This window comes from Rhamphochromis sp. 'chilingali' (assembly GCF_963969265.1).
Source record: "Rhamphochromis sp. 'chilingali' genome assembly, chromosome: 1".
NCBI classification, from domain to species: domain Eukaryota; kingdom Metazoa; phylum Chordata; class Actinopteri; order Cichliformes; family Cichlidae; genus Rhamphochromis; species Rhamphochromis sp. 'chilingali'.
Window position 1 is genome coordinate 51,565,116 of NC_137929.1, and position 24,461 is coordinate 51,589,576.

General features: G+C 40.1%; 2 protein-coding genes and 2 long non-coding RNA genes across 4 annotated transcripts in view; 2 read left to right on the forward strand and 2 right to left on the reverse strand.

Moving 5' to 3' along the window:
- Positions 1 to 1,275: 1,275 nt before the first annotated feature.
- Positions 1,276 to 24,461, reverse strand: part of LOC308411273 — a 41,833-nt gene continuing 18,647 nt past the window's right edge. Inside the window, exons 2-4 of the long non-coding RNA XR_013974357.1 lie at positions 9,311 to 15,753; positions 6,101 to 6,201; positions 1,276 to 1,572 (exon numbers count right to left, since the gene is read on the reverse strand). This is a non-coding gene — a long non-coding RNA (uncharacterized lncRNA). The remainder of the gene's footprint in view (positions 1,573 to 6,100; positions 6,202 to 9,310; positions 15,754 to 24,461) is intronic.
- Positions 4,242 to 6,082, forward strand: LOC308400223 (ladderlectin-like; the record flags this gene model as incomplete). The annotated part of the gene is made up of 4 exons (XM_080887785.1): positions 4,242 to 4,263; positions 4,537 to 4,646; positions 5,442 to 5,576; positions 5,849 to 6,082. Coding segments are annotated over 4 exons (501 nt in total), but the record flags the coding sequence as incomplete, so codon positions are not given.
- On the forward strand, positions 15,760 to 19,416 carry LOC308411278. Its single transcript, XR_013974358.1, has 2 exons — positions 15,760 to 18,317; positions 19,152 to 19,416. It is a non-coding gene; the product is annotated as an uncharacterized lncRNA (long non-coding RNA).
- On the reverse strand, positions 19,670 to 21,288 carry LOC308411265 (uncharacterized protein). Its single transcript, XM_080905135.1, has 2 exons — positions 20,915 to 21,288; positions 19,670 to 20,026 (listed from the first exon to the last, which is right to left on the reverse strand). The coding sequence occupies exons 1-2, from the start codon at positions 21,172 to 21,174 to the stop codon at positions 19,756 to 19,758; spliced, it is 531 nt and encodes a 176-aa protein (XP_080761261.1). The 5' UTR covers positions 21,175 to 21,288; the 3' UTR covers positions 19,670 to 19,755.

Here is a 24,461-nt window from a genome sequence, read left to right on the forward strand (position 1 = left end):
AAGGACAGGTAATGTTTGTCGCGCTGTTGCACACACAGCACGCTCGTTTGTTTTAGTTCGTCAGTTGCAACAAGACAGCTTACCAACGTGTACGTAATAAGCCAATACTCCTGTGTGCTATACACTACAGTGCTGTACACCTACTTACTGGTTTTGTGGCATCAGTCTGTGTCTCTGAGTTAACTTGTGTTTCTCCTACAGCTCCGGACCGGAAAAAATGCGCGTGCTCTTTGTGAGCTCGTTCCCGGCTCATAACCAGCGCGTTTTGCGGTCAAGGGCGATCATTGGTTAAATGTGAACATGTGACTGATGCAAGCGAGATCCTTTTATTTAGCAAAACTGTGATTAATAGTTAAATGTTATTGTTGAGGGGCACAGACAGGACTCGCACGCACACACACATTAAAAAAAAATAATAATAATTTTTTTTAAAAAGTTGCCTCAACAAAAGGGCACTTTGGGCACCCATCAGGAAAGGGGCGGGTGCTCAAGCCCCTCTAGCCCCCCCCCCTCTGCACGTGCCTGCCTGTAAGATGTCCAAGACGTTTTGATACTGGTTCAAAATAACTTGGATTTGAGGCACAGAGACTATGCTTTGCTCATTCATAGAATCTTCCAATAGCATAACACGTCTCTCCACTTTCATTTTGATATATTACAAATCGTTTAAAGTTAAAGAAATTTTGATCATCATCATTCAACATAACAGTGAATGAATGACGTTTGAGTACACGACTGTAATCTTCGGAGTGAAACACCTCGCCATCTGTAATGATTCGTTGAAAGTACTTTACTCTGCTCCTTTGTACCCCATAATGACTCAGTGCCATATAGTCATCCCTCCTAATTAATCGCACTTTAGGATGATTAAGTGCAGTGATACCATGTGTGTGAGTTACATGTTTTAACTGTTTAGGTCTTGTTAGAGATTCAAATATCTCCTTGCATTCATTTGAGGCATCTTTCAGTAAAGTCTGGCCATAAAATGGTAAGGCCTTCTGTAGCCAGAACATTTTACAATCTGTAGCGCAACCCCTTGAGTGCTTTTGATCATGTCTAGTAGTTTAGCATTGTAAGACTCAAACACAAAGGCGGAACGAGCCCACAATGGCCCCCAGTTAACTACACTTCTTGGTAGTGATGGGATTTCCAACTCTTTTTAGAGATCCGGTACTTTCGGTTCGGCTCACTAAAAAGAGCCGGTTCTTTTGGCTCCGAACCGGCTCTTCAGGTTGTTTTGTTGCTTTAATTAATTTATTATTAACAATACTATAAAATTATGCACAAAAGGAATTACTAACGTAAAAAAAAAAAAAGTGGTTTTATTTATATATGTTTATATATAAATATATGCGGTGGCCCCTAGAGACAAAACACGTACAAACTCATGATATCTTCAAGACAGTCATTGGTCAAACTGTTTTTGAGCTTGAGTGCCAGAAATAGTAGTTGGTTTTGCTCTTTAGTTTGACCTGAATCCACTGGGACCTCTATCTGAACAGGACCTGCAGTGCACTCTTCTTCATTAGTCATCAGCAGAGTTCTGTCTTCTGGAAGGATGTCTGGGATTTCCTTGAAAAGAGAAGAAGGAGAGAATTATGGGTCCTGTAAACATCACATTATAAATCTTCAGTGTAAGAGCATTAGCCTAGTGGATTACAGCAGACATTTGAAATTGGCCTTATTCACTAACTGTGCACTATTTGACATGTCCATTCAGTCTTGCCAAAATCTAAGTGTGCTTTGGCTGACCAAGATTAACTCTCTAAATGAATGCTTAGTGCTTTCTTTCATGATAAATTCTGTAAGAATATATGATTGCAGTAGAAAGTAGGAATTACCGTAAAAATCATAATTAGAACAATGATTACTTGTTTTATTTTTTTCTTGTTCAATGCACTAATACATGAATATTCATTAAAAAATTAATATGTTTAGAAATGTCATGATCTTTTTGATTTCATTTCTTGACTTGAAAATTCAACTAACTCTTGTGTACTTATTTCGACAAATCTATAGTCCTATATTCATAATAAATTCAATTTAGGTTTATGCATTAAATGTGTTTTTATTACAGTTAGCCCAAAATGTTTGTATTCCAACACTAACCTTAAAAAGAGACCAATAAGATGGTCATTTATTATTTGGTATAACTGAAGTAATTAAATGCTAAGGGATAAGATAAAATGGATAATAAGATAAAAGGAATAAAACTTTATTTTGGTAATCATCACCCTCAAGTTGTTCTGAACCTGTTTCTTTGTTCTGTTGAACACAAAAGAAGATATTTTCAAGAATGTTGGTAACCAGTTTCTTGTCCCTACTGACTTCCATAGTATTGTTATTTTATACTATGTCCATACTATGTCAATGGGGACCAGCAACTGTTTGGTTATCAACATTATTTTATGTTAACCTTTCCAAAATTGACTTTTCTGTTGCATCATTTTTTGACAATGATTTTTAGTCTTTTCCCAAAAATCGTTGGTTTTCTTCAAACTACGTGACATCCATTATTTCCTAACATTACGTAGTCCATATATATCCAATATTATTTTACACCCTCAATAAATACAAAGTATGACCTAGTAACAGAAAAAAAAATCTGATATTTCAATAAGGAACAGTCAGCATTTCACAAACATTACACTTGTTTTGAGAGAGTGAAAGCTATCACAAAAGGACAGAAGCTGTAGCTACCTAGTGAAACTTTTTTCTGCTCTCCATTATTTATGGAAGCATCACTTCATTCATTATTGCAGACAAAACAAAAAAGAGACAAATCAAATAAAAACTTCAAAATGCTACAAACAAAAATAAGCATAAGAAAACTGTAAAAAAAAAAAAAACCTGTTGAATTTTAGTGGTATTTGATGAGGGTGTTGACTGAGCATCCACCCATCTCTAAAGAAACAACAGTTTCATGTGTGACTGATGGTGCCAACAGTGTTTTTTTAATGGGAGTTGGTACAGTAGCATATGAGGAAGTGAGGCTGATACAGTGACTTTGTAAACACTCTCACATTACAGCAAATATTATAATGATACTTCTCTCATGACAACTTGCCATCTACAACTAACTATTTTCCCATAAAGGTGAAGATGGTCTGCAGGGCTGGCACATTCATGAGCTTTCTCTTTAAGGTGTAAACTGTAGTAGGATAAATGATACATTTTCTCACAATCAGCTTCTTGTATGGACTTACAAATATTTACAAATACAAACACGTTTTCAGTTTTTGCAGTTGATGTTAAAATCATTCAATCCAAGCTGTAACTTGCTTGGTGCATCACAATGACCAAGCCATGTTATGCTATGTGTAAATGATGCTTTTCTTTGAGTTGCTGCAATGAAACTTTGTCAAATCAAATCATATCAAATCTGATTTGCTTTCAAAGTGTTTGTTTCCTTTTTTTTAAACTGTCTATTTTATGGCTGTCCAAAGTTCTTTATTGATCTGTTACCCATTTTAGGTATTTTGTTTTTTATAGAAATACTCCGAAATCATCATGAAGCACTTGGGTGTGACACTGAGACCACTGGAGAAACATACATGGGAACAAGACTGACGGGGAGAAAGAAAGAGAACACCGAATGCAGAGACAAGACTAAATGGAAAGGATAAGGCTGACTAAACATGGGGCATGGAAACTCCCCTGTTCCGTGCTCCATGATAACAGAAACCTACAGACTAGAAAACAAAACTAAGAAGACCTAAGAAAACAAATATAAACAGAGGGATCACAACTGTACACCAAAACGAGGAACAGAACCTTAACCATAGACCATTAAACAACCCAGAATCAAAAGTCCAAACACATTTACACTGGGCCAAAGGCCCAGGAGCGTGACATCTTTGTTGACCAGCAGTCAATAAATGAAATTAAACATCCATGAAATTCGAGCTGGGTGGAGAGAATTGCGTAAGGTTGGTAAAGACAGGGGTAGTGAAGCATGGAATCAAAACATACTTAAGTATTTTTAGTGCATCTCTTCCTGGTATTGAAATGTAAATATAAGAAAGTGTATATAAGTGCTCATCTCTACTTGAGGGGTGAAGCTACAGGCTGACACTTGAAAGAGGAGAAGACATTCTACAGACAGGTATATTACAAATATGCTGAGGATCTTCTATCCTTTCTTTATCAAACTGCTAATCACTTTTGTTAATGTGTTTCTTACAGAGACACTAAATATCATCATGAAGCTGCTGACTGCATCTGCACTTCTCTGTGCAATGATGGCTCTGACCGCTGCTCAGGGTAAGTATAAAAGTATGTAACTAGTATCATACTGAATGTTGTGCATGTCAATGGGCTATATACAGCTGTCCAAATAATAAGATCTATTTTTAAATACATGTTTTTAAAAATAGAAATCTAAAGGAAGAAAATGACACATTTTCCAGTTGAAATTTGTTGAAAAGTAAAACTATTGTCAATAAAACACAAGTTAATGACCATGATTATAATTATTCCAGCAAAGGGGGAATTGAGTCAGCATTTTGTCACACAATATGTTTGCTTTGTCTTTAGATGAGTGCTATGTTCTCAAGAAGTCCTCATCATGTCCCACTGGTTGGACTGAGTCCAACAACAAATGTTACTTCTATGTTTCTACACCCTTACCCTGGGGTGATGCTCAGGTAATAACATCAGGACTCACCGGTTACTGTGACTGTGTTTCTTTGATTCTTTAATATTTGGATAAGACCTTATAATAATATTTTTTTAATATTATATTAAACATTTTTATATTGACAATTATTAAAATGTTATCAAAGCCAATGTACTGTTAAAATTTGTTTAAAATTATAATAGTATGTATTGATCATTGTTAATGTTATCATTTATTGAATTTTAATAATGCTATCATTTGTTCTAATATGTATGTATGTCATATATGGCTTTACTTTTTAACAAGTAAACAGTAACAATATATTAGTAAACAAGAAATACAAACAAAGAAGCAAACAAACTAAAGTCTCCAGTTTCACGTTCCTACAATTTATGCCATGGATAAATCACCTGTCAATTTTTGCTTCGATTAAAACCAGTTCTTATATGTACTGTGAAATATGCATCCAAGCTTATAATAGCAAATATGATTTTTTTAATTTATAAAAATAATGCTAATTATTGCAGTAAATGGTTTAAGCCACCAACATTAACTGCATGAAATAATTCTGAATGATAAATGATTTTAAATGTATTAATCATTAGTCCTTTCAATATAATAATTTTTAAAAAACGTTACTTTTTATTACTTGTTGAATTGTAAGCTATTAATAAAAGGTCAGATAATTAAAATCAATAATTTTGTCACTCAATGTAAATATTTCTTGGTATGTTTTATTATTATTTGTATGTTTGTGGTGGTGTAATCATGAAGGTTGTTTTATAAATCTTCTGTAACTCTTCTGTCTTTTTGTTTACTGTAGAGAAACTGTCAGACCATGAGTGCAAACCTTGCATCTGTACAGAGCCTTGGGGAATACCAGCTGATTCAGAGGGTGATATCTGATGGGAGTAGAGCTGATGGACGAACATGGATTGGTGGTTCTGATGGTCAACAGGTATGCCAGTCTGCCAGTTAAAACATAAATCTATCCATTGGATATTTTACTTATTTTTCACTGTTATCTTTTTTTCATTGCCATATAATTCCATATATCTTGTTTCATATATTTGATATCTTCAGTTTCCATCTATAATGTCGGTAGTAGTGAAAGTAAAGACAAACCAATAAATGAGAAGGTGTGTCCAAACTTGGTAGTCGATGTATAATGTTAAAGTGTAGTTTCGTTAAAAAACAATTTCTTATTTTTAACTTTTTTCTGTTCTGTAGGAGGGTTATTGGTTTTGGATCGATGGAACACGTTTCCAATACACAAACTGGTGTCGGGGGGAGCCTAACAACGCGGGCAGCGAGCAATGCATGGAAATGAATTTTTCAGGTATAATATTGTACATAATATATACAAGTGCTATTGTCATTATACATAAAACCAAAAAAAAACCAAAACATTTTTCTCATATATTCTATATTTTTGTGTTCATGCAACAAAAATGTCGGTCAAAGTTGATTTTTGGTGCTTACAGGAGACCTGTGTATGAATGATCAGTCTTGCCAGTCCCGATTCCCTTCTGTCTGCATTAAGAGTAAGTGATGATTCCTGGGCTGACATGAAGACACGTCATCTGAAAAAGAAAGAAATCTTCTCATATATATCACTCAAAATATCTGTTTTCACATCTTTACCTTTTTCTTTTGCTGTAACGATGCATAAGGAATGAAGCGACAAGTGACACAAAATAGTGTGATTGTGTCTTTTAAAAGGAGCAATTGAAATGTGTAATGGAAAGAATACTTTTAGCAAAAACTTAAAAACAAAACTTTTTTTCTCTTCTGCATCATTAAACTATTAAGCATTGAATCAAACTGGTCTGTGAGTATCTGTGTTTTCGTGTAACATTATGTAAGCTTTCAGTTCAGTTTTTAAACACTCACTGATTAGATTAACTCACTGATAGATTAACCCACGTATAAATCTGCTTGAAACTACACCAATTTCTCTTGAAATTACTTTAATCTTCTTAATCTGATGCTGTTTGCTTCTGTGTCCTCCATCTAATTTCTGCTTTTGATGGCATGAGCACACACGAGCATACAATTAGACACACACACACACACAACACACACATGATGAGGTCTCACTTTAAATAAGTCTCCCCTCCTTTGTTTCACTCTTCCCAAAATTTTAGTTTCACCTAATAGTGCTAAATTTCAGAAATAACCAAATATTTTGCTAAAGCTTTTGTACATTGTCATAACTGTTAAGATACAACTTTGCACCCTTTTCACAAACCTCTAAACACAAACTGAACTTTTTTTCACAAAATCTCTGCAAATACATAATAAAACCATGCTAGGTTACTTTTATAACAACTTATGGTTAAAAGCCGTAGGTTTGTAAGTTTAAATGTTGGTTTAAAAGTCGTGACTCAAGAGTTGGGTTGGCGATGTGCTGGGTTCTTTAATTAACTCCCTGGCTTGAATAATTCTATTGGGTCATAGGTTCGCTAGCTTTGATCAAATATTGGGCCAAAATTTTACCCAATTGTTTGTGTAGAAGATACGCTTCAGAAGAAGCCACATTATTCTTCTGAAACTGCCATTTTCAACTAGACTGTGACCTGATCAGATATCACTGATTTCTCCTCTACTATGAAATAAAACATGGTAAGCAAAAAGTGAATTCAAACACTCTAAAAATCACTGGGTTATTTTTGATAATTACACTTTACTGGTTTATTCTAGAACTTTGATTAAAGGCCTTTTTACAGACAACAACAGCTAGCTTGTGATGAAGAAAGATAAAGTTATTTCTACTTAAAAATGCTGGATAATGTCTTTTAAACTTATTATTTGAAATGAGGCTGAGGTTGCCCTGTTTGACAAATTATTTAGAGATTACTACATCTAGAAAATTTTTTGGTTTTGCATCTTTTGTTGCCCCCCCCCCCCACTTCCCCTGCCAGTGGCAGACGCCCTCAGACATCGGTGCGCTGGTGGTTCTCTATGTCCAGGGATGGGCGTCCAGGTAGCCACCGGCTCACTCCTTGGTGGCTGCTTGTCGGGGCCTGGAGCCTGGGGCTCACTTGGGCCACTTTGGGGGTGGGGTCCCTTTCTTTTCCCCAGTCAAGTCCATCCCGTATTTAACAAGTGAAAATAAAATAAAATAAACAATAAAAGGTGAATCAAATAGGCCATTACGGCAAGGCTGGGATGGTCCATTTGGTAAAGTAAATCCGTTGGGCATCTTTCTTCGCCTTTAGACAATAATTCTGATGGCAAAAGAGCCAAACGGGACAGGGGGGAAAAAAACAAAACATACAAGGCCTGGTTGAACGGCTGCTGCTTATCAAACATGACAGTGTTCATACAACCTGTAACGTTGCAAAGGGTTTCTGGAGGAGTAAAAAAATATAAAGCCGTCTCTCTCCATGTATTTGTGTGCAAGCATGTTGCTCCCATAAGTCACAGGCTGTGTCCGAATTCAGGGGAAGGATGCTTAAAATGCCGTATTTGGATGAAATGACGTCCCAGCGACGTGACAAGGGCTGTCCGAATTCAAAGAGCACTCAAAATGTGGCGACAAATGCGTCCTACTTTGCCCCAAATTTTAAGGATTGGTCTGATGTATCCTTCGTGTCCTACTGTATCCCAGGCTTCATTGCGGGTCATAGAGGAGATTTGTTTCGGATAACGATGGTGGTCGAAGCAGGAGAAGAAAACACTTTCAAATGTAAGTATATGAAAATCTGGTTCTACAAAAATTTAATTGTTATAGCAGTCATGTTGTTAAGCTTTGGGCATCTGCATAAACATGTTTCTTTTATTAAAATAACCGTAAACCAGGTTGTCCCATGGTTTTTCATGTATTGCCGCTTACATACAGATAATTTAGATTTTTTTCGAATTGGTGATATGTTGTGGGGAACAAAGACCAAACGGCTTAATTTATTAAAACAAGGAGAAAACGATCACCTCTTCACTGGGGTGAAGAATTGGGCGGCGTGGAGGTACAAGAATCAATCAATTTACACATCATATTCATATGAGTACGGTCCTATTAACTTTCATGCTGTACAGCAGCGGTCCCCAACCTTTTTGCGCCACAGACCGGTTTATGTCAGACACAGACTAATGCTCTCTGGTCACTATGGTAATGTAAATATTTCTTTCAAAATAAGACACACAACTACAACACGGGAAAGACCCAGGGAAACCGAGCTAACGATAAAAACCCCGAAAACCATAAATTTCACAGCGGAGCCTCAACTTTCGTGGCCAAACGACTCACGAACCGCTGCTGTACAGAACCTGTGATGTCCAGGCGGTGTTCCTCTGGTGTTCTGCTGTGAAAACTTTTGGGTTTAGGGATTAACATAGTTGTCATGGTTTCCTTTCTTCTCTTATTTGTTGTGTATGATCAGGACTATCCTGCTCTCCTTGTGTGTGTACGCTACACAATTCAGCAGTAGCCTAACTCCACTTGAAAAAACGCACGAAGTCAGGATGTAGCGTCCAACTCCTTTTAATTAGTGAGTATTTCCTCATAGAGTAAAACTGAAATACAAATAACAAAGCTAAAATTAACCTAGCATCATTAGCACAACAAAATTAGATTCCAATACACATCCATTAGCGTTAGCACACAACTACTAAAGTATTCCTCTACAGCAAATATTTCCACAAAATATACATAAAATACAATCCTACAATTCAATACAAATGAAAACTTACAGACGGTGGTGTCGATGGCACAAACAAAAGGCAGATGTCGCTGGATCAAATTTCCCCACATGTTATCCGCTAGGAACTAAACAAACATGGCTGACATCCTGTCACTTCCTGAAACTGGTTTTCAAAATAAAACAAATTTCAAAATAAAATTAGCTCATTGCAAAGAGCGCCTATATTGGAATAAATTAAGAGCGGAACAAGGACAATTCTGGAGAAGATGGGCCTGCAGGGGAAAGTCACCCCCTTGCAGGCCAGAAGACATGAGATAACTTTAAAGAATACAAAGTACGTATGTGTGTTATCAAGAAGAAATTTCTTAAGAACACAAGTTAATAAATGTGCAATTACTAAGAGTTGTTGTGGTGTTTTTATTTGCCTACTGTCATTTGTGATTTCCTCTGCCTTTAGGATTGCAAGTATCCAGGCTCAGGAGAGGGGGTCAGTGGGAAGCCCACTGCTGCTACTTGGCCCTGGTTTGCCCTCATGGATGAGGTGACAGGACAGATGCCTTCCATTAAGCCTCCTGTCCTAATGTCCTCTCTCCCTGAGGACACTCCAGGGCCAAGTGCAGCAGTGGGTGACCAAAACAACAGCAATGACGAAGCAAGTCAGCCACCAACGACAGGGAGAACGAGGAAAAGAGACCGGGATGATGAGCTGCTAGACCTCATCAGAGAGGACATGAGGCAGCAAAGAGAGGCTGAGGAGAGGAGAGCAGGGAGAGGATGGACACACTGTGTTCACTTCTAGAAAGATTAGTTCCCAAATGAGTTACGTATTGAGAAATTTATTTATTTGAATATATTTGTTACACTGTTAATATGTGTTGCATTAGTTTAAAGGTTTTATGTTATTAATAAATTGATTCAAACAAACAGTAATTGTCACTGAACTCAATTTGATTTACAGGCATTTTTAACATGTATGAACATAACGCTAACTTTGAACAATATTACATGGATATTTATTTGATAGCAATAAAGTAAATAACAATAACAATTAACCAGACAAGGGAAACAACAATCCTCATACCAGGTATGCAGGGACTTCACTGTGACATATGTACATCCTAACACCTAAAATCATGTTTTATTTGCATTTTTCATCTATGTGAGGTTTATGTTTTAGAGTATTTTACATTTTCAAAATATCCCAAGTTATTTATAAAACCGCACAGTGTTATGTCATTTTAGCTGGCTGTATGAAATCTGATCTTCAAATGGTTGTCATCACCATTGGAGGAACAGCTGGGTTTCTCTTAGCTGCAGCTGGACTGATTGCTCTTTTGTTTAAGCCATGTGGCAAATTTGGTAAGCAAACTAAACTCAATTAAAAGACGAAAACAAAAACAGTGCTACAGCAAGGCAAGCCACGGAGCCATACACTTTTATATATACTGAGCAGCTTAGACATATTTTATAGTGAGGTATGTCCAGTGATCAGTAATCAGTGTTGGGAAGTGCACACACTGATTCTTAAACAAGAATATTTCAAATACACAGTATGTAAAGATGAAAAAACAGTATTTACAGTTGTTCATACAGGAATAATCTGAGTGACCTGTTCCTGGACCGTTTCTTAGTGGATGCTATATTATTAGTATAATAATTGTAACTCTGTAGCAGACAACAGTTTGACAAAGTGCTATGTAAAAAAACAAACAAAAGATTAGATTCTATACGTTTCAAAGATATTTAGTTTATATATTTTATATGATACAGTACATGTGTAAGAATGACCGATGTTGTCATATGTCAAATCTTTCCCTCATTAACGATATCAAGTCACCTTGAGCCACCAGCAACATTCCTGTAACAAGGTAGAAGCTGCAATCAGTTTTTGGCAGTGACTTTTCTATATCCTTTATTTATCCAGTTCACAAACAATCTTGTTGACATTACAAATTTATTTTTTAAGAGTAATCTGGTCAAGAGGACAGCAGACAGCGCAACAAATATATCAATTGAACCTACATTATAACCAGAGTTATAAGGATACTTGAACAACAGGTAATTATTGTATGTATAAAACCCCCTTGTAAACCATGTTCACCGAAGTCTATTTACCAACATACATAAAGATATTACACATATTACACACGGAAACATTGGAAATCAGTTTTGGCAGGCGAACACTTTTTGGCACAACACTGGCAATAATTCAATTATCTGTGTAATTAGCTAAGTAATTCCTAAATGCGTGTAGATTAAAGGAAATTATTTTACCTGGATATGATTGTCTCTGATGAGCCTAAGGTACAAAACATGCGGGCGGCGACGATAAGGTTTTCTAGCTCCTCGAGAATTAAAATTGTCCAAACAACGGAGTGACATTTCTGGGTCCATTTTAAAATATTTGCGCTGTGGCACTAGCGACGGAAAAACACGGAAGTAAGGGCGGGGTTGAAGGATAGAAGGCTGTCCACAGCCCATCTGTTATGTTGGATACTCATTGTTTGTTCAATAAAGTTTCTATGGAGAAAAAAAATGGGGCTGTCCACAGCCGCTCACTTCTTGACTACCCGTCCGTCTACGGACACTACCTTGTGACGTAGGTAGGTAGTGTCCTTATGAGCATCCTTCCCCTGAATTCGGACACAGCAACAGAGAGGGCAGTGGCGCACACTAATGACATCATAAACCCTCGACTTATGTTACATTAAAGAGACACCACACCATTGTGACTGTTACACACTTTTCCTAAGTGTTGAAGTATGTTAAGTACTTAAAAATTATGCAGTCATCTGTTTTTAATGTTAAGAGTTTTTACATGTAGACATGAAAACTAAGAAACACAATGAAACAACTATGAGAAACTGTGAATAAACTGACAATTGTGACCACTATGAAACACTATGACATACTACGGTGAGGTTAACAGATGACCTGACAATGAAACGCAGAAATAGAGAACTTAAATATAAACAGGAGGTTATCACGGGAAGTGGGAACACATGGGGAAGCAGCTGACTGACATGAACATAATGGCAGGGTAGGGGAAGTGAAACTAAATACAATGAACAAAGGCTGTATCGCAATTCAGGTTCTGCAGCCTTAAAGTACGCAGGCTTAACGGTCCTCAAGGGCCGCGTACTCAAAGACCGCTAAGGCCAGAAGTGCGATGCTTGTAGGCTTGTGAAATGGGACGGTCTAGCCTCCGTCACGCTGCCTAGGTTGCCTAGCAACCATGATGCTAACAGCTGGAAACATTTCATACAGTTTTGTTTGACAGAAATGAAGGAGAACATATTTTGTACATTTGTTTCTACATGAGCTTTGTGTGATATAATAAGTATCTGAGGCTGAGACCACAGGACTGTAAAACATGATTGTTGGATTAGTAAAGAAAGGCGTGTTGCCACGTAAAATGCAGACCTTAGTGGCTGAGGTTGATCAGTCTGTGGTCTCAACTGCCGTTGCTTTGTCTTTTGAGCAGCAAAAGGAGTTGTTACTCTTACAAATGGAAAGAGACAAGCTGAGCATTGAGAAAGAACGTGTAAAGCATTCTTTAGAAAAGGAAAAGTTGGAGCTAGGGCAGTATCGGCTAGACCTAATCAAGGCGGGCAAGTTATCAGGTGGTGTTGAGGCTAAAGAGTCTTCTCCACAAGGAGTTGAAACTTTTGATGTCGTGCGTAATTTGCGCTTGGTGCCGAAATTTGATGAAAGAGAGCCAGATGCCTTTTTCTCCCTTTTTGAACGCATTGCCGAATTGCCTCAGCAAAAAGGGACTGACTGATAAACACACGCACACACACACACACACACACACACACACACACACACACACACACACACACACACACAATCACTCAGGTTTACTCAGCTACCTCAAAACATTGAGACTGGACTGACTAATCAACACAAGCACAAACACACTGACCTACACCACCAAACCATCATACACACCAACCTGTAAATGCTCTTTTGCACTTCTGTACTTCCTAATTTTTGCTGCCACACTAAGGAATGTTTACCGTTCCTCCACTACCTCAACTCATCATCAAAAAACCTTATTACTATGTTACGTTGTGTTTTTCTATCGTTCTGTCACTTTGCTGCTCTTGTTTGCACAATTGCACATGCACTTTGTTGTCTGCTGTCTGATAACAAAAAAAAAAGGCTTCCTTAGATAGTTAGTTTTTCTTTTCTTTTTTTGGATGGGGGAATTTTTTTTTTTTTTTTTTTTTTTATGTTGTAAATTTATGTTGCATGTAGCACCTTGGTTCCTGGAGGAACTTTGTTTCGCCTCACTGTGTACTGTTAAGCTGTATATGGTTGAAGTGACAATAAAGCCAACTTGACTTGACTTGACTTGACTTGGTGGATCATCAGGGGTGCAAAGCCTCACAGATGATGTGCAGCAGTGGGTCCCTCAGTCTGTCCTCACTCTGGACACTTGCAGTCGTCACACATGGAAATCAAATGTGTGATAAGCTGCAGGATTCAAACACAAGTTATAAATACATGTTCATACTTTTATTCCACAATCAGAGAGAAAGAAACAGAGAGAGAGTGCAGGACAGACAGACAGGTGACAGTCTCAGGTGTATACACTGCTACAAAACAGCACCAGAGAAGCAGGATTTAGTGTTTGTGTTATTACGAGTGCTAAACAAGAAGAGTTCCCAGATGGTACAGTGGACTGAATGTCCTTCTGAAAAGGATATACACGAGTGGATCCTCTGCCTTTTTCAACTTCCTTTCCTTCATGAAGGCAGTAGGAGCATCCATGTTCACCATTAAACTGTTTAAAATTCTGGACCAGAGGTCTGGCAACTGAATCACTCATTAGAATTAGAGGGATTACTTTTGTATTGACAGAAACTCCTTTGTCATTTTCCCATGTGAAACCACTGTCCTGTAGGTCCACACACTCATCAATGGAAGCAATTAATTCATCTGTAATTCCTGGCATTCTCAAGACACTTTTGATTTGATCTTCCAAGGAGAGGTATATGAAAAAGTTATTGGTAAACCTACTTGCTTTGTCATAGGTGATGTTGCATTGAACACAATGAACTTGGTCCAGCTCAGCTGACATTATATTACTACCCTGTTCACACACATAACAGATTTTCATGATGTCTTTTGTATCATCAAAAGCTTTGTAAAATGAATATTTTGTCCTGCATGCTGAATCACTGCCACCAACAACATTAAGGATTTTCATGATATCTTCAAGACAGTCATTGGTCAAACTGTGTTTGAGCTTGAGTGCCAGAAATAGTAGTTGGTTTTGCTCTTTAGTTTGACCTGAATCCACTGGGACCTCTATCTGAACAGGACCTGCAGTGCACTCTTCATCATTAGTCATCAGCAGAGTTCTGTCTTCTGGAAGGGTGTCTGGGATTTCCTTGAAAAGAGAAGAAGGAGAGAATTATGGGTCCGGTAAACATCACATTATAAATCTTCAGTGTAAGAGCATTAGTCTAGTAGATTACAGCAGACATTTGAAATTGGCCTTATTCACTAACTGTGCACTATTTGACATGTCCATTCAGTCTTGCCAAAATCTAAGTGTGCTCTGGCTGTCCAAGATTAACTCTCAAAATGAATGCTTAGTGCTTTCTTTCATGATAAATTCTGTAAGAATATATGATTGCAGTAGAAAGTAGGAATTACTGTAAAAATCATAATTAGAATGATTACTTGTTTTATTTTTTTCTTGTTCAATGCACTAATACATGAATATTCTTTAAAAAATAATACGTTTAGAAATGTCATGATCTTTTTGATTTCATTTCTTGACTTGAAAATTCAATTAACTCTTGTGTACTTATTTCGACAAATCTATATTCCTATATTCATAATAAATTGAATTTAGGTTTATGCATTAAATGTGTTTTCATTACAGTTAACCCAAAATGTTTGTATTCCAACACTAACCTTAAAAAGAGACCAATAAGATGGTCATTTATTATTTGGTATAACTGAAGTAATTAAATGCAAAGGGATAAGATAAAATGGATAATAAGATAAAAGGAATAAAACTTTATTTTGGTAATCATCACCCTCAAGTTGTTCTAAACCTGTTTCTTTGTTCTGTTGAACACAAAAGAAGATATTTTCAAGAATGTTGGTAACCAGTTTCTTGTCCCTACTGACTTCCATAGTATTGTTATTTTATACTATGTCCAGGGGGAGGAGGTGGAGGTGGTCAACAAGTACAAGTACCTCGGGCTGTGGGTGGACAATAAACTGGACTGGTCATGCAACACAGAGTACCTGTATAAAAAAGCCCAAAGCCGACTGTACTTCCTCAGGAGGCTGAGGTCTTTTAACATCTGCAGGAAGCTCCTGAGGATGTTTTACCAGTCGGTGGTTGCTGGAGTACTTTTCTATGCTGTGGTGTGCTGGGGGAGCAGCACAGCAAAGAAGGACTCATCCAGGCTGGAGAAACTGATCAGGAGGGCTAGCTCTGTGGTCGGCATGAAGCTGGACACTCTGGTGACAGTGGCAGAGAAAAGGACATTAAAGAAACTGATGGACATTATGGACAATGCCAGGCATCCTCTGCACACGGCCATTAACAACCAGAAGAGTCTGTTCAGTGACAGGTTGCTTCTCCCAAAGACAAGAACTAACAGACTTAAAAACTCCTTTGTCCCACACGCCATCAGACTGTTTAACTCCTCTCTGGAGGGGAGAGGGAGGGGAAACAGGAGGACAAAGGAGGGAACAACTAAGCTGTAGTGCCTCTTCACCTCACTGTGCAATACCTTTTGTGCAATACTTTTGTAAATAGTCAACGGTGCAATAGACTCAATACTTGAAATGTGCAATTCACTTGTATTTTTATTTTTATTCCTATTTATTCTATTTATCCCCTTCGTATATTTTATTTATATTGTCTCTGTATTTATATATATGTGTGTGTGTATAACTCTGTAACTTCTGTCGGTGCTGTGCTTTTTTGGAAATCGAATTTCCCAGAGGAACCCACCCGAGGCATTAATAAAGTTCTATCTTATCTTATCTTATCTTACTATGTGTTAAGAGATATATTCTAAAACACTTCTTCAGTAGAGAATCAGAAGAGAAACACACAGAATTTCCAGTTAGCAAGGGCAGCCTCCAGAACTGAGACTCGCAAATGAGAGACTGCCCCGGTCTTTATTTATACTTCAGTGGGTGCTTGTGTGTGTGTGTGTGTCCCATAAACAACTCCCCTAAACCTGCTGGACTCCAGTCCAGCAGTTCATCTAAACAAAAAGCACTTAGACTAGAACAGATATAACTACGTTAATCCTACCGTAAAACAATAAGACAAGGTACAACCTTTCCCATCCTCCCAGGATGTGGGGGTGAACGCCAGAACACCCTGGAATGTTACAGACCTTCTAGGATGAGACATTCTTTCAATATGCCACCAACTATATACTTCTAAACAAAAATGATTACATGCAGTATTCTACCATATGCAAACTTATATCGTTAAAAGATTATACTGATTAGTAAGTACAATTTTCCATTGACACTATGTCAATGGGGAACAGCAACTGTTTGGTTATCAACATTATTTTATGTTAACCTTTCCAAAATGAACTTTCCTGTTGCATCATTTTTTGACAATGATTTTTAGGCTTTTCCCAAAAATTGTTGGTTTTCTTCAAACTACGTGACATCCATTATTTCCTAACATCACGTAGTCCATATATATCCAATATTATTTTACACCCTCAATAAATACAAAGTATGACCTAGTAACAGAAAAAAAAATCTGATATTTCAATAAGGAACAGTCAGCATTTCACAAACATTACACTTGTTTTGAGAGAGTGAAAGCTATCACAAAAGGACAGAAGCTGTAGCTACCTAGTGAAACTTTTTTCTGCTCTCCATTATTTATGGAAGCATCACTTCATTCATTATTGCAGACAAAACAAAAAAAGAGACAAATCAAATAAAAACTTGAAAATGCTACAAACAAAAATAAGCATAAGAAAACTGTAAAAAAAAAGACCCTGTTGAATTTTAGTGGTATTTGATGAGGGTGTTGACTGAGCATCCACCCATCTCTAAAGAAACAACAGTTTCATGTGTGACTGATGGTGCCAACAGTGTTTTTTTAATGGGAGTTGGTACAGTAGCACATGAGGAAGTGAGTCCGTGGCTGATACAGTGACTTTGTAAACACTCTCACATTACACTCAGAAAAATAAAGGTGCCAACTGGAACCAAAAGTGGTTCTTTAGACTGATGCCATAGAAGAACCTTTTTTGGTGCCACAAAGAACCTTTCAAACAATGGTTCTTTGAAGAACCATTTCTTTCAGTGGTTCATTGAAGAACTTTTCCTAGCCAATAGATACCTCATTTGGCTACTGCTGTATTTTTTCTTTTTATTTGCTTTATTTATAAAGCATGCTGTGGTTTACTTTGCAAATAAATTAAGGGTTCACTCCCTGCCTGTACTTCACTTCACCTGGTCGTAATGCTAAATCTGCAAATTAATTTATTGAAGATTGTTGAAACGTTCCTTAAATAAAACATTAAAAAGGCCTTACGGTGTGTTCACACCGAACGCGATGGACGCGAATAGAGCGTCAGGTTTACATGTAAAGTCAATGGAAAGGCGCGATGACGCGCGATTGCGGGTCCCGCGAAAATTCGGAAGCAGATTTGCGTCGCGAAAACGCCAAAACGCGTGAAACGCGCGTCAGTGTAGCGCGTCTGGCGCGTTTGACGCGCGAATAAAACCACGCGCGTGAGTTTTTGTGTTGCACTTTGTGCATACGCGCGTTTCGCGTCTACCGCTCAAGTTGGAAAAATCTGAACTCCAGCGTCAAATCGCGCCGCGACAACCAATCAGGAGCCTGGTGACGTGGCTGTTACCTAGGTCAAAGGGGCAGATCCAGCCAAAGCCTTTCATACTTCAATGGAGGGGAAGGCTAATCAATGCGGTAGCAAACAACTCGGAGCTGTACAACACCAGCTGCTTTCAGTACCGAGACAGGAATAAAAAGGACCGAGCTTGGAGGAAGATATGTGAAGAGATCGGGCAACCTGGTAAGTTCATTCATTTCTCTTTTGAAAGTTTTCACTGACCCGGGGAAGCCGCACAAAAGCTAGCAAGCCACCGCTATTTTCCCACTGACGTACAAATACCGTTCTGCTTTTATGCATGTTATCATTTAGGAATATATTTTATTGTTTATTAATAAACAGCACACAGTGGTCCCGCTGTTCATCCGTCACTGCTTTGCTTTTTCGCTGATTTTTTATTGCACAGTACAGCATTGCATTCTGCAGCCTGATTGACAAATCTCCTGCGCTTGCCAAATTTATCACGTTTGGTTTTGATAACCATCGCGTCCAATAGAAAAAACAGCACAAAAACACCCATAACTATGAGCCTCATTCGGAAATAGACACCTGCACCGTGAGGGAAAAAGGCGCACGAAAGTGGCGGGCAGATGAAGACAAACCGCGGCATAATAATACTTTTACGTTTTGCAATCTACAAAGGTTTGCACTTTGAGAATCAATTGTGAGAACTGTGACCAGGGGCTAGTTATTCTGAGAACCCCTGCAATAAATGAGGGACCACTGTCTACTCTACGATTATTATATCCAACCTGTTAACATTTAATACTGTATTGATAGAACCAACTGATTCTGCAGCAGAGCATCCCCAGTCCCTGAGCTCCTGCTGCTGCACCCACAGATATGTACAGCAAGCACTGATACCTTTTTAGTCGGTGGGATTCCCTTGTGATCACCTTTACTAAATATCTACAACCAATCTGATTATATCCTGTTATTGTTTTTTTTTTTTTCAATGTTGAAATTAAAATCTAGTAGCAGCCTTCTCATTTCTTTGTGTTTTGTGCTGTTTTACAGGCCCACAGAGGAGGACGGCTCCGAGGCAGATGAGGGACGGGTCCCAGGACGGTCCATCGGCGGTGGAGCTGGCCATCCTGGAGTCCCTGAAGAGGCCACACCAGTCTCCAATGGAGCATTTCCTCCTCAGCCTTGTTCCTGCTCTGGAGAGCAGCTGGTCCTTTTTATTCCTGTCTCTCTGTAAATTCTTATATTTTATATATTTATGTTTAATGTTTTTCTGTTTGAGACTTTTAATATTATTTTAAATAAATGTTTATAATGACTAATGTCTCAGTTCTACTACACAGCAAATGTTGGCACACGACTTGACACATGTAGACTTTATTTCATATTATACTAATGACAAAATATACTGATACAGTGGGATGCAGAAGTTTGGGCAACCTTGTTAATAGACATTATTTTCCTGTATAAATCGTTGGTTGTTACAATAAAAAATGTCAGTTAAATATCATACAGGAGACACACACAGTGATACTTGAGAAGTGAAAAGAAGTTTACTGGATTTACAGAAAGTGTGCAATAATTGTTTAAACAAAATCAAGCAGGTGCATCAATTTGGGCACCACAAAAAAGAAATGAAATGAATATTTAGTGTATATCAATGTGTGTGTCTCCTATATGATATATGGGGTGCCTTTGTCTGGATGTGCTTCCCATCCAGAGCTTCACAGCACAGAGGAAAGTTCCAGCGCTCCTGGAATCCCTCTGTGATGGACCGCCAGTCTCCAGGTGAAGGCACAGCCATGAAGTCGTCCACTAGACAGTCCCAGATGGACGTCGCTGCCTGGGGGGTGATCTGGCTCACCGTGGACACACCGACTCTGAAACTGAACGCGATGGTCCTGAAGGAGTCCCCGGTGACAAGGAACCTGGACAAAATTGTTCAAAATTAGTATTATGTGTGCTGCAGTTACAAAATACATTATTCAAATTCCAAAATACTTTTGTGATGTCAGATATAAATCACAAAACATGAATCTTACATAAAACCTTTTGTAATTATAAGGATAATTACAAAATGTATATTAGATAATATCTAAAACAGTTGTGTTTTGTTTTAACTTTAACATATCATAATTTGATTGGTAGCAACTTTCACAACTACAGTGAGCCAATCACTCATAATTCCTAAACATGTCAATCAGGTAGGAATGAAGTAAAACATTAATAGAAATAAAGAGTTGTGTGTTGACATGTAGCCCTTTCCTTGCTTAAATCATTAATATTTTTGAAAAATTAATCTGTGATAAGACAGCTTATCAAGATAGAACCATGTAACTAGAGATGAACCAAACTGTTCACAGTTTTATCTAACTCTGTTTTAATAAAGGCTGTGACCCCTGCTATAGAGTCTGACAGCTGCAGGGATTATATACAAATATTCAACTATCCCAGAATTAAACCAGGTCTAAATAAAAAGGAGTGAGTATCACTACAAAGGTTAACTCAGTGGTGCTAATGCTACAGTTTGATATCAGCAAACACCGAGCGCATACATTGATGTGACACCACAGCCATGCTATCATTCAAACACTGATAACAGCATAAATCGAATTAAATCGGGACTTGATGAGAGCTTCTGAGTATCACTAGAAATATTATAAAGAGTCGTCTCTGTACCACAGTTTGCTTTCAGTAAACACCGACAGCATTCACTGTTAGCATAGCACATCCATGTTAGCAGTGTATAACTGGATGGATTAGCATATTAGCACAGATATCAATAAAGGACTACCGTATTAAATAGTTTTACTAACCTCAGGCAGACGGACAGGCGCTCTGCAGGTGGGATTGAGCGTCTGTAGTTGGTGTCTAGGCGGGCAATGCTGGGACCGACGAGGGAAAGCAGGTCCTCAAACTGGCCGACGGTGATAGCGCTGGAATCGGCCGTCATCCAGGCGCAGCTCCTGGAGCAAGTGGTGAAACTCACCAAACTGCTCATGCCTCTGGAGGACCTGATGGACCCAGGTATGGCGAGAACGTCTTTTACGCTGCTGCTCTGCTCTCCACAGTACATAGAGAAGGGAGACTCTCTCTTCAAGCGCTAGCTCGATAGCTGCCATCTTGCAAAACCAGGTCTGGCACAACTCCCTCCCACATTCCTCCCACATTTCCGGTTCACGCGCGTCAAAATATCATATTTTGACGCGCGATGGATTTTTCTTGGACACGCGTTGAGACGCGAATGTACACGCGTCAAATTAGGGGCGTTTGGGGCGTTTTATTCGCGTCCATCGCGTTCGGTGTGAACACACCGTTAGAGTTACAATTATATGTCCTTTTCATAAGGGTCTTATGAAAAGGACACCGAGGGAACAGTTTACCCTGCCCGGGATAGGGTTACCGGGGCCCCACCCTGGAGCCAGGCCCGGGGAGGGTGCCCGAGGGCGAGCGTCTGGTGGCCGGGCCTTAGTCCATGGGGCCCGGCCGGGCACAGCCCGAAGAGGAGACATGGGCCCATCCTTCCGCAGGCCCACCACCCGCAGGAGGCGCCATAGGGGTCGGGTGCATTGTGTGTCGGGTGGCGGCCAGGAGCGGAGGCCCTGGCGGACTGACCCCCGGCTGCCAAGACTGGCAATAGGGACATGGAATGTCACCTCTCTGGTGGGGAAGGAGCCTGAGTTAGTGCGTGAGGTTGAGAGGTACCGGCTAGATATAGTCGGGCTCACCTCTACACATGGCTTGGGCTCTGGAACCAGTCTCCTGGAGAGGGGCTGGACTCTGTCTCAGTCTGGAGTTGCCCCTGGTGAGAGGCGGCGGGCTGGGGTGGGTATCCTAATATCCCCTCGGCTTGCTGCCAGTACGTTGGGGTTTTTCCCGGTGGACGAGAGGGTTTGTTCCCTGCGCCTTAGGGTCGGGGAACGGGTCCTGACTGTCATCTGCGCTTATGCGCCGAGTGGCAGTATATACTATATGTCTGTATATATATATATATATATATATATATATATATATATATATATATATATATATAATGTTCTTCCTCTACACCCCCCCAATTTTTGCACATGTCGAGGAGCGTGTCAGGCTACATTTCACTGTGTGTTATACTTGTATAACTATGCATGTGACAAATAAAGAACCTTGAACCTTGAAGAGATTCTGGCAAACCGTCAGACGTCTCAGGAGGGGAAAGCGGTGCTCTACCTGCACTGTGTATAGTGCTGGCGGAGCGCTGCTGACGTCGACTGAGAAAATTGTCGGGCGGTGGAAGGAATACTTCAAGGACCTCCTTAATCCCACTGACACGTCTTCCGAGGAGGAAGCAGAGTCTGGGGATGAGGGGAATGACCCGCCAATTTCCGGGGGCGAGGTCACTGAGGCAGTTAAACAACTCCTTGGTGGCAGAGCCCCTGGTGTTGATGAGGTCCGCCCCGAGTTCCTGAAGGCTCTGGACGTTGTAGGGCTGTCCTGGTTGACACGCCTCTGCAATGTTGCGTGGAGATCAGGGGCAGTACCTGTGGACTGGCAGACCGGGGTGGTGGTCCCCATCTTTAAGAAAGGGGACCGGAGGGTGTGTTCTAACTACAGGGGGATCACACTCCTCAGCCTCCCTGGGAAAGTCTATGCCAGGGTGCTGGAAAGGAGAGTTCGTCCGTTAGTCGAACCTCTGATACAGGAGGAACAATGCGGTTTTCGTCCTGGTCGCGGAACACTGGACCAGCTCTTTATCCTCTCCAGGATACTTGAGGGTGCATGGGAGTTTGCCCAACCAGTCTACATGTGTTTTGTGGACTTGGAGAAGGCATTCGACCGTGTCCCTCGGGGTGTCCTGTGGGAGGTGTTGCGGGAATATGGGGTGTCTGGCCCATTGCTACGGGCCATTCGATCCCTATACAACCGTTGCAAGAGCTTGGTTCGCATTGCCGGCAATAAGTCGGACTCGTTCCCGGTGGGTGATGGGCTTCGCCAGGGCTGCCCTTTGTCTCCGGTTCTGTTCATAATTTTTATGGACAGGATTTCTAGGCGCAGCCAAGTGGCGGAGGGCTTTCGCTTTGGTGGCCTCAGAATCTCATCTCGGATTTTTGCAGATGATGTGGTTCTGTTGGCTTCATCGGGTGAGGGCCTCCAGCTCGCACTGGAACGGTTCGCAGCCGAGTGTGAAGCAGCGGGAATGAGGATCAGCACCTCCAAATCTGAGGCCATGGTTCTCAGCCGGAAAAGGTGGAGTGCCCACTCCGGGTCGGGGATGAGTTCCTGCCCCAAGTGGAGGAGTTCAAGTATCTCGGGGTCTTGTTCGCGAGTGATGGGAGAAGGGAGCCGGAGATCGACAGACGGATTGGGGCTGCAGCTGCAGTAATGCGGACGTTGCACCGGTCCGTCGTGGTGAAGAGGGAGCTGAGTGTAAAAGCGAAGCTCTCAATTTACCGGTCGATCTACATCCCTACCCTCACCTATGGCCACGAGCTGTGGGTAGTGACCGAAAGAACGAGATCGCGGATACAAGCGGCAGAAATGAGCTTCCTCCGAAGGGTGGCTGGCCTCTCCCTTAGAGATAGGGTGAGAAGTTCGGCCATCCGGGAGGGGCTCAAAGTAAAGCAGCTGCTGCTCCACATCGAAAGGAGCCAGCTGAGGTGGTTCGGGCATCTGACAAGGATGCCCCCTGGGCGCCTCCTGGGTGAGGTGTTCCAGGCATGTCCCACCGGGAGGAGGCCCCGGGGCAGACCCAGGACACGCTGGAGAGATTATATCTCTCGGCTGGCCTGGGAACGCCTTGGTATTCCCCCGGATAAGCTGGAGGAGGTGGCTGGGGAGAGGGAGGTCTGGGCCTCTTTGCTTAGGCTGCTGCCCCCGCGACCTGTAACTATATTACAAAAGAACATCTATCTTGGAAACATCAAATGACCGGAGCATAACTTGTCAACTAGTCCGAAACTAAGTTATGCAGGAACAGTCAAAGACACACCTTCTCATGTCACATTTCTATTCATTTCTATATAATTCGATTAGACAATAAAGAGTTATCTAATCTAATTATTCATTCAAAACTCTTATGCATAGCTGTATTTTATACAGCTCTTACAGAATTCAAAGTACAGGTTCATGTGAGTATTTAATGTACGGCTCAGATCTACAGAATTTCAGAGTTTCTAGAGCAGACACAGAGCTCACGCCACAACAAGCTTCAGGCGCCATTTTAGTGACTTTAACAATATATTAAATTTTAATTTCGGTCTAGCTGACATTAGGTTATGTACGCAGCACGCAATTGAACCACATATTTTAGAAGCCAAAGGTTCAAAATAGCTGGGAGCAGCTTCGATTAATTATAACAGTGGTTTTGTTAGGAAAACAGTTGGATAC